At 36.9% G+C, this 14,043-nt stretch overlaps 1 protein-coding gene across 1 annotated transcript in view; it reads right to left on the bottom strand.

The window, feature by feature from the left end:
- DNAH6 (dynein axonemal heavy chain 6) overlaps window positions 1–10,973 on the bottom strand; it is a 276,466-nt gene extending 265,493 nt beyond the window's left edge. Inside the window, exons 1-2 of the mRNA XM_057743457.1 lie at window positions 10,897–10,973; window positions 9,420–9,652 (exon numbers count right to left, since the gene is read on the bottom strand). Of these exons, the coding sequence (XP_057599440.1) occupies window positions 9,420–9,644 (225 nt within the window). The 5' untranslated portion in view covers window positions 9,645–9,652; window positions 10,897–10,973. The remainder of the gene's footprint in view (window positions 1–9,419; window positions 9,653–10,896) is intronic.
- Window positions 10,974–14,043: the final 3,070 nt, after the last annotated feature.

The raw sequence follows: 14,043 nt of genomic DNA, 5'->3' as shown, positions 1-14,043 counted from the left end.
TTTAACTTTTTGAGGACCCTCCATACTATTTTCCTTAATGACTGCAGCAATTTACATTCCCACTGACAATACACAAGGATTCCCTTTTCTCCACATCCTTGCAAACACTTCTTGATTCTTGTCTTTTTAATAATAGCCTTTCTAACAGGTGTGAGGTGATATCTCATTGTAGTTTTGATCTGCGTTTCCCTGATGATCAGTGAGGTTGAGCATCTTTTCACGTACCTGTTGGCCATCTGTATGCCTTCTTTGGAAAAATGTCTATTCAGATCATCTGCCCATCTTTAAAATTGGATTGTTTTATGAGTTGTATGAGTTCCTTATATATTTTGGATTGTAACCTTATATGTGGATATCATATAATATTTGTCTTTGTCTGGCATATGTGCTTAGTATGATAATCTCTAGGTGCATCCATGTTGCTACAAATGGTATTATTTTATTCTTTTTTATGGCTGAGTAAGATTCCATTGTATAAATATACCACATCTTCTTTATCCGTTCATCTGTTGATGGACATTTACGCTGCTTCCATGTCTTGGCTATTGTAAACAGCACTGCAATGAAGATTAGGGTGAATGTACCTTTACAAGTTATGGTTTTCTCCAGATATATGGCCTGGAGTGGGATTGCAGAATCCTATGGTAGCTTTATTTTTAGTTTTTTAAGGAACCTCCATACTGTTCTCCACAGGGGCTGTACCAATTTAATTCCCACCAAAAGCATACAAGGGTTCCTTTTTCTCTACACACTCTCCAGCATTTATTATTTGCAGACTTTTTGATCGTAGCCATTCTGAATGGTGTGAGGTGATACCTCATTGTAGTTTTGATTTGCATTTCTCTAATAATTAACAATGTTGAGCATCTTTTCATGTTACTTTGGCGATCCATATGTCTTCTTTGGAGAAATGTCTATTTTGCTCTTCTGCCCATTTTTTGATTGGATTGTTAGGGTTTTTTTGTTACTGAACTGTATGAGCTGTTTGTATATTTTAAAGAGTAATCCCTTGCTGGTTGCATCATTTGCCAATATTTTCTCCCATTCTGTGGGTTGTCTTTTCATTTTGTTTATGGTTTCTTTTGCTGTGCAAAACCTTTTCAGTTTGATTAGGTCCCATTTGTTTATTTTTGTTTTTATTTCCATTACTCTACGAGATGGATACAAAAAGATATTGCTGCAATTTGTGTCAAAGACTGTCCTGCCTATGTTTTTCATTGGGAGTTTTATAGTGTCTGGTCTTACATTTAGGTCTTTAATCCATTTTGAGTTTATTTTTGTGTATGGTGTCAGAGAATGTTCTAATTTCATTCTTTTACATGTAGCTGTCCAGTTTTCCCAGCACCACTTATTGAAGAGATTCTTTCCTCCATTGTATATTCTAATCTCCTTTGTCATAAATTAATTGAACATAGGTGTGTGGGTGTATTTTGGGCTTTCCATCCTGTTCCATTGATCTATATTTTTGTATTTGTGCCAGTACCATACTGTTTTGATTACTGTAGTTTTATAGTATACTCTGAAGTCAGGCAGCCTGATTCCTCCAGCTCAGTTTTTCTTTCTCAAGTTTGCTTTGGCTATTCGGGATCTATTGTATGTCCATACAAATTTAAAATTTTTTTGTTCTAGTTCTGTGAAAAATGCCATTGGTAATTTAATAGGGATTGCATTAAATTTGTAGATTGCCTTGGGTAGTTTAGTCATTTTGACGATATTGATTCTTCCCAGGAACGCAGTATATCTTTCCATTTGTTTGTGTCATCTTTGATCTCTTCCATGAGCATCTTACAGTTTTCAGAGTACAGGTCTTTTGCTTCCTTAGGTAGGTTTAATCCTATGTACAGTAAATCCCCTACATACAAACCTTTAAGTTGTGAGCTTTCAAAGATGTGAATGTGACCTTGTATGCCAGCTGTTGTACTGTACTACTGTACTTTTCAAGGTACTGTACTGTAAGATTAAAAATGTTTTCTTTCTTTTTTGTGTTTTTGTTTTTTATGCATTATTTGTGTGAAAACTATTATAAACACATTACAGTACCTATACAGCCAATTGTGTTAGTTGAGTACCTAGGCTAACTTCATTGGACTCACAAACAAATTAGCGTTATGAATGTGTTCTCAGAACAGAACTTGTTTGTATGTAGGGGACTTACTGTATTCTTTTTGATGAGACAGTAAATGGGATTGTTTCATTAATCAATCTTTCTGATCTTTCATTGTTGTTGTATAGAAATGCAACAGATTTCTGTGTATGAATTTGTTACCTTTGCTTTTGATGTCAAATCCAAAAAATCACTGCCAAGACTGATCTCAAGAAACCTATCACCTATGTTTTCTTCTAGAAATTTCATAGTTTCAGGTCTTATATTCAAGTGTTTAAATTCATTTTGAGTTAGTTTTTGTGTATGGTGTAATTTAGTGGTCCAGTTTTATTTTTTCATGTGACTGTTCCATTTTCCCAACACCAATTATTAAAACAACTGTCCTTTCTCCATTGTATATTCCTGGTTCCTCTGTCATAAGTTAATTGGCCAAATATGTATGGATTTACTTCTGGAATCTTTATTTTGTTCCACTGATCTATGTGTCTGTTTTATGGCAAAACCATCCTGCTTTGAATACTATCGCTCTGTAATATAGTTTGAAATCAGGAATCATGATGCCTGCCACTTTGTTCTTCCTTCTCAAAATTACTTTGGTTATTCAAGATGTTTCAAGGTTCCTTCTCAAGATCACTTTGGCTATTTGGGATCTTTTGTGGTTTCATACAAATTCTAGGATTGTTCTATTCCTGTGAAAAATGCCATTGGAATTCTTAGAGAGACTGCATTGAATCTGTAGATTGTTCTTGGTAGTATGGGCATTTTAGCAATATTAATTCTTCCAATCCATGAGCACAGAATTTCTTTTCATTCATTTGTGTCTCCTTTGATTTCTTTTATCAACATATTAGACTTTTCAGTGTACAGGTAGTTTCAACTCCTTGGTTAAGTTTATTCCTAGGTATTTTCTTCTTTTTCATGCAATTGTAAATGGGATTGTTGTCTTAATTTCTCTTTCTGATAGCTCATTATTAGTGTATAGAAATGTAACATATTTCTGTATTTTGACTTTGTTTTCTGCAAATTTACTGAATTAATTTATTCTAATTTTTTTTTGTGTGATCTCTTTAGGGTTTTCCATATGTAGTATCATGTCATCCACAAATAGTGACAGTTGTATTTCTTCCTTTCCAATTTGGATGCCTTTTATCTCTTTTTCTTGTCTGAGTACTGTGGCTAGGATTTCTCATACTATGTTGAATGAAAGTGATGAGGGTGGGCATTCTTATCTTGTTCCTGATCTTAGAGGAAAAGCTTTTAGCTTTTCACTTTTGAGTATTATATTAGCTGTGGGCTTGTCATATATGTCTTTTATTATGTTGTTGTATGTTCCCTCTAAATCCACTTTGTCGAGAATTTTCTATAATAAATGGATGTTGAATTTTATCAAAAGCTTTTTCTGCACCTATCGAGATGATTGTTTTTATCCTTTGTTTTGTCAATGTGGTGTATCACGTTGATTGATTTGTGAATATTGAACCATCTGTGCTTCCCTAGAACAAATCCCACTTGATCATGGTGTATGCTCCTTTTAAGGTATTGTTGAATTCTGTTTGCTAATATTTTATTGAGGGTTTCTGCTCCTATGTTTGTCAGGGTTACTGGCCTGCAATTTCCTTTTCTCATGGTGTCCTTGTCTGGTTTTGGTTTTAGGGTAATGCTGGCCTTGTTAAATGAGTTTGGGAGAGTTCCCCCCTCTTCTGTTTTTCTGGAAGAGTTTGAGAGGATTGGTATTAATTCTTTGATGTTTGGTAAAATTTACCAGTGAAGCCATCTGTTCCCTGGGCTTTTGTTTGTTGGGAGATTTTTGATTACTGATTCAATCTCCTTACTGTAATCAGCTTGTTCAGATTTTCTATTTATTCATGATTCAATCTTGGTTGGTTGTATGTTGCTAGGAATGCATCCATTTCTTCTAGGTTGTCCAATTTGTTGGCACATATTTGTTCATAGCAGTCTCTTATGATTCTTTGTATTTGGCAGTATCAGTTGTAATGTCTAAAATTTCATTTCTTATTTTGAGTCTTCTTTCTTTTTTCTTTCTTGGTAAGTCTAGCTAAAGGTTTGTCTATATTATTTTTTTGTCTTTTCAAAGAACCAGCTCTTAGTTTCATTGAATTTCATTGATCTTTTCTATTGTTCTTTTAGTGTCTGTTTCCTTTATTTCCACTCTGATCTTTGTTATTTCCCCTTTTCTGCTCATTTTTGGCTTTGTTTGTTTTTCCATTTCTAGTTCCTTGAGGTGTAAAGTTGGATTGTTTATTTGATACATTTCTTGTTTCTTGGTGTAGGCATTTATCCCTATGAACATCCCTCTTAGAACAGCTTTTGCTGCATCCCATAAGCATTGATATGTTGTATTTCCATTTTCATTTGTCTTAGAGTATTTTTAAATTTCTCTTTTGGTTTTTGCTTTGATTCAAAGAAAAAACATTTCTTTAGTTTTTCAGGAGCATATTACCTAATCTTCACGCTTGTGAATTTTCCAGCTTTCTTCTTGTAATTGATTTCTAGTTTCACACTACTGTGGTCAGAAAAGATGCTTGATATGATTTCAATCTTCTTCAATTTATTAAAATTTGTTTTGTTGCCTAACATATAATCTATCCTGGAGAATGTTCCATGGGCATTTGAGAAGAAAGTGTATTCTGTTGCTTTTGCATGGAATATCTATATATTTCTGTTAAGCCCATTAGGTCAAACTTGTCATTTAAGGGCAATGTTTCCTCATTTTTTTTTAAATAAATGTATTTATTTATTTATTTATTTATTTATTTATTTTATTGGCTGTGTTGGGTCTTTTTTGCTGTGCATGGGCTTTCTTTAGTTGCAGTGAGTGGGGGCCACTCTTCATTGTAATGCACGAGCTCCTCATTGCCGTGGCTTCTCTTGTTGTGGAGCACAGGCTCTAGGTGCGTGGGCTTCAGTAGTTGCAGCACATGGGCTCAATAGTTGTGGCTCACGGGCTCTAAAGCACAGGCTCAACAGTTGTGGCGCACAGGCTTAGCTGTTCTGCAGCATGCGGGATCCTCCTGGAGCAGGGATTGAACCCGTGTCGCCTGCCTTGGCAGGTGGATTCTTAACCACTGCGCCACCTAGGAAGCCCCAATGTTTCCTTATTGATTTTTACATCTGGATGATTTTTCCATTGACAAAAGAGGGGCATTAAAGTCCCCTACTAATATTGTATTGCTGTCTATTTCTCCCTTTTTTTTTTTTTTTTTTTTTGGCACACGGGCTTAGTTGCTCCGTGGCATGTGGGATCTTCCTGGAGCTGGGATCGAACCCGTGACCTCTGCATTGGCAGGCAGATTCTTAACCACTGCACCACCTAGGAAGCCCCTATTTCTCCCTTTTGATCTGTATTTGCTTTATAGATTTAGATGCCCCTATATTGGGTGCATAAATATTCACAAATGTTATATCCTCTTTTTGGATTGACCCCTATATCATTATATAATGATCTTGTCTCTTATTACAGTCTTTGTCTAAAGGTCTATTTTGTCTGATATAAGCATAGCTACCCCAGCTTTCATTTGGTTTTATTTGCATGGAATATCTTTTCCATCCCTTCACTTCCAATCTGTGCGTACCCTTACATCTCTAGTGAGTCTCTTGTAGGCAGCATGTAGATGGGGCTTTTCTTTTTTTTTAATACATTTATTTATTTATTTATTATTTTATTGGCTGTGTTGGGTCTCTTTTTGCTGTGCGTGGGCTTTATTTTTAGTTGCCGTGAGTGGGGGCTACTCTTCGTTGTGGTGCGCAGGCTCCTCATTGCCATGGCTTCTCTTGTTGCAGAGCATGGGCTCTAGGCGTGTGGGCTTCAGTAGTTGCAGCACATGGGCTCAATAGTTGTGGCTCACAGGCTCAATAGCTGTGGCGCATGGGCTTAGTTGCTCTGTGGCATGTGGGATCTTCCTGGAGCAGGGATGGAACCTGTGTACCCTGCATTGGCAGGCAGATTCTCAACCACTGTGCCACCTAGGAAGCCCTAGATGGGGCTTTTTAAAAAAAATCTCATCAGTCAGTCTGTATCTTTTGATTGGAGAATTTAGTCTACTTATATTTAAAGTAATTATTAATAGGCATGTACTTTTTGCAATTTTGTTAATTATGTTCTGGCTATTTGATGATTATTTTGCTACTTTTTTCTTCTCTTCCTCGCTTCCTTTCAGATTTGATAATATTCTTCAGTAGTTTGCTTATATTCTTTTCTCTTTATCTTTTGTGTAACTACTATAGGTTTCTGCTGTGTAGTTACCATGATGCTCACTTACAACAACTTATATTTGTAATGGTTTATTTTAAGTTGATAATAACTTAAATTTGAATGCATTCTAAAAGTCTCCACTCCCACCCCCCACCCCCCCCACACACACATTTTATGTTTTTGGTGTTATAATTTACATCTTTTTATCTTGTATATTCATAACAAATTATGTAAAAATACATATTTGTGTGTGGGTATTTATCCATTTATATAAAATTGAGCATGGAGAAAGGCAAGAAAGGATATACATCAGATTGTTGTTAATGATAGATATCATAGAAAAGGGGGTCAGAGATTGGAGAATTGAAGGTAAGGAAAATGTAAAAGAAGAAGAGTAGGAGAGGGAAGGGAAGAGGAGAGAGAGAGGAGGAGGAAGGTGGGGAAGTGGACAGAGAAGGAGAAGAAAAGAACAAAGAAGGAGAGGGGAGGAGAGGGCAAGGATGGCAATCATAAAAAGAACATACATAGTATTACTAACTCTGTCAGAACAAATCAAACTGCAGGCACCCATACACATGAAATTAATCTCTTGAATACTAAGCTACCCTCTCTCCATGTGGTGGAAATTCAGGTCATTTTCACTCTATTCCTTATTATTTTTAATACTGCATGAACTACTATATCCACGTATTTGTTATATCGTTCCAGTCATCTAGTACATAACAAAATACTCCGAACTTAGTGACTTAAAACACAACAACAACATTTATTTTGGTTAAAAATCTACAGTGTAGGCAGAGCTCAGTGAGCTTGCCTCTGCTCCACCTGACATCAGCTGAGACAGCTCTAGAGCTGGGGACTGGGATCTCTGAAGGCTTGTGTGTTCACAATCTGGCAGGTGATAAAGGCTATAGTCTGGGACTCATTCAGATGACATCTCCTCAGGGAGACCTTTGTAGTCACCCAGTCTAAAGTAGCCTGCTGTTTGTCCTGACCACATTCCCTATATTATTATCTTAACAGCACGTATCATTAGATGACATTGTTCAGTCTATTTATTTAGGATTACTAGAATGTCAACAGGAATCTTGTCTGCCTTGTTCACTGCTGTATCCCCAGAGCATGACTCAGAGCCTTGCACATAGTAGGTATTGAATTCAGTATACATAAATTTATCACACTGATGACAAATGGAAGTACTTTAATCATCAAGGGTTAATTACACACTTTTGCCAAGTGAAGGTAAATCTGTCAGAGAGAAATAAGTGTAAAAGGTTTCACACTAAGTCCATGGGAAAAAAATAATAGGGAGGCCCCAACACTCCCCACAGAACATAGTGCAGGCACCCTGCTCTCTGGAGAAGAGAGGAGCTGCATGCAGTGCCACACCCACCCTGCAAATGGAAATTTGGTGTCAACAACATCAGTTACTTTGCATTTTCTGTTAATCTGAATTGCAATTAGTTGTGTATTTTCTTTGTATTTAAGATGTTAATTTATTAAAATTTTGAATTAATTCCTAGGTTAATTTTTTTTCACATAAAGTAACATTAAAATAAAAATAATAAATCAGCACTGTGGACCTTCAAGAATGTTTTCCTCCAGCATGAATCAGTACTTAAATTTGAGAAGCAATGGAATAAGGATTAATGTCCAATATACACATATATATATGTCCTAGGACATATATATATATGTATATGTATATATACACGTTTTTATTTTTTACTTTTAATCTTTTTTTTTAATTTAAATATAGTTCATTTATGATATCATGTTAGTTTCAGGTGTACAGCAGAGTGATTCAATTATACATATATATATATAACATGGGTGTGTATATATATATATATATATACACACATATGTTTTTAAAAACCTTATAAACTGATAGGAAAAAAGCAAACAATCTAACTTTAAAGTAGACAATGGTTATAAACAGAATCCACGAAATAAGTAACATACATGCCAAAGAAGGAATGAAAATATACTTAACTTCATTAATAAGATGCAAATCACAACAACGTGATGCCATTTTAACCTATCAGTCTAGCAAAAATAAGACAACTGATAGCATCAGTTTTGGCAAAGATGCAGGTAAGCAGGCCCTTTTATACATCATAGGTGCAAAGGCAAACCTTCCAGCACAATTGGGCAATAGTTTTCAAAATTCCAATGTACATATTCTATGACCTATAAAATGCCACTTCTGAAAACCTATCTTTATATGTACAAAGGCAAAGCCATTCAGTGCGGCATTATCTGCAACAGCAAAATAATAACAGCAAAATGAAAAGGAAATAACCAAAGCTCCCTTTAGGAGAACAATTAATTGGTACTCGATTATGGTACATCCATGCAACAAAATACAGTGCAGCTGTTACAAAAGATACCTCTGTATGCACAGATTGGAAAGATTTCTATATGTTTTAGCGAAATCAGTACTTTGAAGCTCAGTATGTACTGTATAACCTTTCTTTAAAGCTATATATGTTTATATTGATACACATACATATACATATATATACACATATATATTTGAATAAATATATAAAACAGCTTGAGAGGCAACCACTAACAACAGTAGTTAATATCTAAAGGTGGGAGTGAGAACTTTCACTTTATACTTTACGCACTTTCACTGCTCTTTTACATGGATATATAATTATCCAAGGGCATACATGGATTTTTAAAGTTATTTTCAGACATGCACAAAATTTTTCAGGACACTAGGCATTTACTTTGAAAATAATAAAAATATATATATCACTCTTACTGAAGTTCCCAGCATTAAATGGTACCCTATATCTAAAAGAGCCTTACAACCTACACAGTTAAGTATCTGTATTGTACATAACGCTAGAGAGGATTTATCTGCTAGAAAACTTTGTTCAGCACTGCATCCCGCTACCTCAAACAATACTAAGAGCTCAATATTTCTTGAAAAAATAATTGTTTACAACTTTATAAACAAGTCTTAACTTTCAGGTTTTCATTCCTTCTTTGTTAATTAAGAGTCGAGAAATTACTTCCATCCCTCAAAGCAATTTCACAATTTCCTCTGTAGACAAAAGTGGCTAAAAGGCTGGTTTTCAAACTTACCAGAGGCTCTAGTTTTATAGGCTGCTGTCGTTTTCTTGTCCTCTCCTGAGCTTTTGTAGTGTGCTTAAATGTCAGGAACTGTGTATCAGCTACATTTTCTGTGGGTGTTACAAAGCTCAATCTTCCCCTTGCTTTTATACTATTCAGTCTTGTAAGCATAGGGTTTTCCATTAGCTCATCAATACTTTTCAGGTCCAACTCATTCTCTGAGGCACGAAAAGCCATCTTCACCCCTGGAGAGAGGTTAGGGTCAAGAAAAGAAAAATGAAAAGTAGAACAAAATGACTGGGGAAGTAGAGCTAAACGGAGGGGTTTTAAGAACCAGGGAGAGCTGAATTTGATTATTCCCAAAGAATAATCAAAGTTACCCCATTCTTCCCACACTTAGAACTTGAACCAGAGGAATGAAAATTAGGAACTATGCCTGGCCTTCTAGAAGTTGGGGTGGGATCCAGGAATTTGCATTTCTAATAACTTCCTGGGTGACGCAGTTGCTGCCTCTGATTTGGGGACCACACTGGTCCAGATTTGAAAGTATAAAGAGAAATGCAATTATATTGAGATAAATGTTTCTCACACTTGAGTATGCAAAATATCTCTGGGGTAGGAGTGTGTGTTCAAAACGCAGGTAATTCTAATACAGACAATCTGAGATATATAGCCTAGGTTCTCACAGAGAAACCAAATAAAGGAAAAAAAAAAAGAGTTGAGGTCTAGATCATAAAACTACTTCTGGAGCTTTTATATACATGAGAATCACTTGAGCTTGTGAAAATGCAGATTGTGATTCACAAACTTCGAGTAGCAAGGTCCTAGAACAGTAGAACTATGAGCCTTTTGCAGTGGTCTTGTACCCTCACCACCACTCACGCTCCAGCCACACCAGGTGGGTGGAAATACTATCGTTCAAAACAGTTCAAAACACATGAGGTCTTGAACCAGCTGTCAGCAGGTCCAGGTTTTAGTCTAGATCAGCACTGGCCAATCAAAATATAATGCAAATCTCCTATGCAATTTAAAATTTTCAAGCAACCACATTCAAAAACAAAATAAGAACACAAAAAGAAATTAATTTTAATAGTGTTCTTTATTTAACATATCCAAAATATTATCATTTCAACATATAACCAATATAAAACATTAATGTGATAGTTTCTTTTACTACATCTGCAAAGTATTTCACCTTTAGGGCACATCTCAATTCAGACTAGCCCCCTGTAGCTAGTGGCTACCATACTGCCTAGCACAGGTCTAGACCTGACCACTCAGTGTGTGATCTTGGACAAGTCTCTTGATATCTCTATTCCTCAGTTTCCAGCCCTCTACATTGCTAGGTAGGTAGTAGGTATCACTGAAATGCCTTTCCATTGACTTTCTCTGCCTCTCTGAGCTTTTCCTTATGTGCTCCAAAAGCCATGCTGAGTCCCTCGCCTAGAAGTTGGAGTTCAGCCCCACAGCTCAATTCCTCAGGACTCACCAAGTCAGACTAGAGCAGCAGCCGCCTCAGAGGGTCTCCTGAGACAGAGCAACGCCAGGTCTGGGAGTAGGAAATTGTCCCTAAGCGGAGATTGTTTCCTGTTGCCTAGCAGCCTCCAGGTCTCCACTGGTGCTCACTGCGCCTGTGCGCGATCTGTCGCCACGGCAACCCCTCAGCCAACTGCAGCTCTGGGTCCAGGACTGCCGGGCAGTCGAGCCAATGACTGTCTCTGGAGATTTTCCTACGTCACTGGTTGGTAGAGAGCCCGCGCTAGACCTGCCGGCTCCACCTCCGAGCTGGGACGTGAGCACGGACTAGACTGGAAGGCCAGGCTGCTGAAGGCTGTGGTTAGTTCTGTTTGTTCTTTGGCTTATCCACCGCCCACGCTCCTGCCCCTTCGTGCTCCTCCAGGAATCTTTTCTGTTGCCCCTCAAGAGACTTGAAACTGCCTTGACATTCACTTTAATCTAACTTTCTCTGGTTGGAAGAATCAAGTGCCTACGTAGACAGTTCAAGTCCGGCTCTCCGAGCCAGCGACCGTCCTGCTTCTCTGCCCCACCCACCGACCTCCTTCCCTGGAGTGTCCTAAGGCGCTAGGAACACGGGCTCTTCTTCCCCTCAGACTCCACCGTGTCCTTTTTACTAATGTCCTTTTCGACCTGTAAGTAATTTAGTGTCAGGCGTAGCACTACCGCTTATTACTTGGTCCCTGCACTGTATTCACCAAAGCTGACCCTGGATCTTGTTCGGCATTTAGACCCACCTAATTAAGTGTGCAAACGACTGCTGCTAACGCTGTATGGGCGCGACCCCACCGGAGCCCCGTGCAGGCTGCTTACTGAAGTTGCTTTATGTTAGTGATCAGGGGAAGCAGCCTTTTTACCTGCTTGGGGCATACATTAGACCACATGGCAGAGTCTTGACAAGACTCCAAAATGACCTGATCACTGCTGAAACTCATAATTTTATTTTCCCCTTTTTGGTCCCTCTTTTTTTGTTTTTACCTTGGTATTTGTTTCTTGTCTTGAATGCAAAGTCCTGTATGAGGTGCTTCACATACCTTACTCACAACCTGCATTTTCGCAGTCTTAAGATACTCAGGTATGTATTTTCCATGCTAGGCATGACACCACCTACAAAGTAGGGAATCATATAATAACAGAGCTGGAATGGACATAACAGATTACTCAATCCAACTACTCCCCCTTTTCATTAATAAGAGAACTGAGACCCAGAGAGAAAGCAAGTGATTTGCTCCAGGTCAGACACGTGGTCCTGGCAGAGATAAAACTAGAATACAGGTCTCCTAATCCTTAAACAGGAAACAGTAAGGGAGTAACTTCAGTTTAGAAACAATTCAGAAAAACCTCACAAGTAGACATAATAAATACTAATTCCCCAGAGATGAAAGGTACACACAGTTAATCAGAGCCAATAAAATATAAACTAGTAATGAAAAAAGTTCAAAACCAACCCAATATAAATCAAAGCATATTATAATAAAATGCAATGTTAAACACACACCCCGAAATAGATTTCATTTTGGATATGCCATGAATATTTTAATCTGTTCCTTTCAAAGTTTATGTAGTGGAAACAAAATCTACTGCTCTGCAGTTCAAGAATTCATTTTTTAGCAGATGAAGGTAATTGTATTCTAATGTTACCTTATGCAGCTAAGAGCATTCCAGGAGCCAAGAAGGGTGGGGGACAGAAGACATGCACACATAGAGTTTTATGGAGGTATTGCTGTTTTGAACACTACTCATCAAATCTCTCCAAACTCATTTTTTTTAATGTGGCAAGATGTCATATTCATCATCAAATGGATACTTACTAAATCAGCACGAATAAGAGCTTTGTCTATTGCCTGTTGATTTTTTCCATAATTCCTGTAAATAGCGATAATTGTTACTATTTATTGGGTGCTCCTCATGTTCCAGGTACTGTGCTATATATTTTGCATTTATTTTCTCAAATACTTACAACAAACCTGAAATTCCCATTTTACAGCTAAAGAACTAGGCTACCAAAGGTTTACAAGAACTAAGTTATGAAAACTAATACTAAGTAAAAAATGGTTAAAATTTGGTGAGCATGAAGTTAAGATTTATATGCCAGATGCTTTGTGAAATTTTTTTCACTATTATACCATTCATTGCAACAACTTCATATTATTATAGAGGTATTATTGTACCTACTCCACCAATAAGGAAATTGAGGCTTAAAGAGGTTGGATGATTTAGCCAAGATCACTCACAAAGTGGTAAATGGCAGAGATAAGATACAAATTCAGATCTATCAACTTTAATAGTTAAAATTCCATAATATTAATCATGGAATTCTGCTACTGGATGTATGGTGGGCTCTATTCCAAAAAATTCCTGAAGCAAAACACCTACATATTTGGACAAACTCCAAGGCACATTATTTTAACTGCATTGTTAAACTCACAGGAATAAGGGAAGCATAACAATAGGGCACTGTTTGGGAGAATGTAAATTGATGCAGCCACCATGGAAAATAGAGATTCCTCAAAACATGGAAATAGAACTACCATGCCATCCAAACATTCTACTTCTGGCTGTTTATCCAAAGAATACAGAAACACTTATTAGAAAAAAAAATGTATGCACCCCTGTGTTCACCATAACATTATTTACAATAGCCAAATGGATAAAGATGTGGTATTTATACACAATGGCATTCTACTCAGCCATAGAAAAGATAAAATCTTGCCATTTGAGACAACATGGATGGATCTTGAGGGTATTATGCTAAATGAAATAAGACAGAAAAAGACAAATACCGTATTTCACTCATGTGGAATATAAAATAATAGTAATAAATGAACAAACCAAACCAAACAAAAACAAAAGCATAGAACAGAGAACAGAGAAGTGGTTGCCAGAGGGGAATGGAAGTGGTGGGGAGGAGGAAATGGGTAAAGGGGGTCAAGTCTATGGTGACAGGTGGAAACTAAACTTTTGGTGGTGAGCACACTATAGTGTATACAGAAGTTGAAATATAATATTGTATACATAAAACTTACATGTCATAAACCAGTGTTATCACAATAAATTAAAAAAAAACCCAAACGATACATAAAATGGGTGTAGCTAATTGTACGTAAATTATACTTTAGTA

Source organism: Hippopotamus amphibius, chromosome 7, assembly GCF_030028045.1.
Source record: "Hippopotamus amphibius kiboko isolate mHipAmp2 chromosome 7, mHipAmp2.hap2, whole genome shotgun sequence".
Classification (NCBI taxonomy): Eukaryota; Metazoa; Chordata; class Mammalia; order Artiodactyla; family Hippopotamidae; genus Hippopotamus; species Hippopotamus amphibius.
The sequence above is the reverse complement of the archived record's forward strand: the minus strand, read 5'-3'. Positions and strand labels throughout refer to the sequence as shown.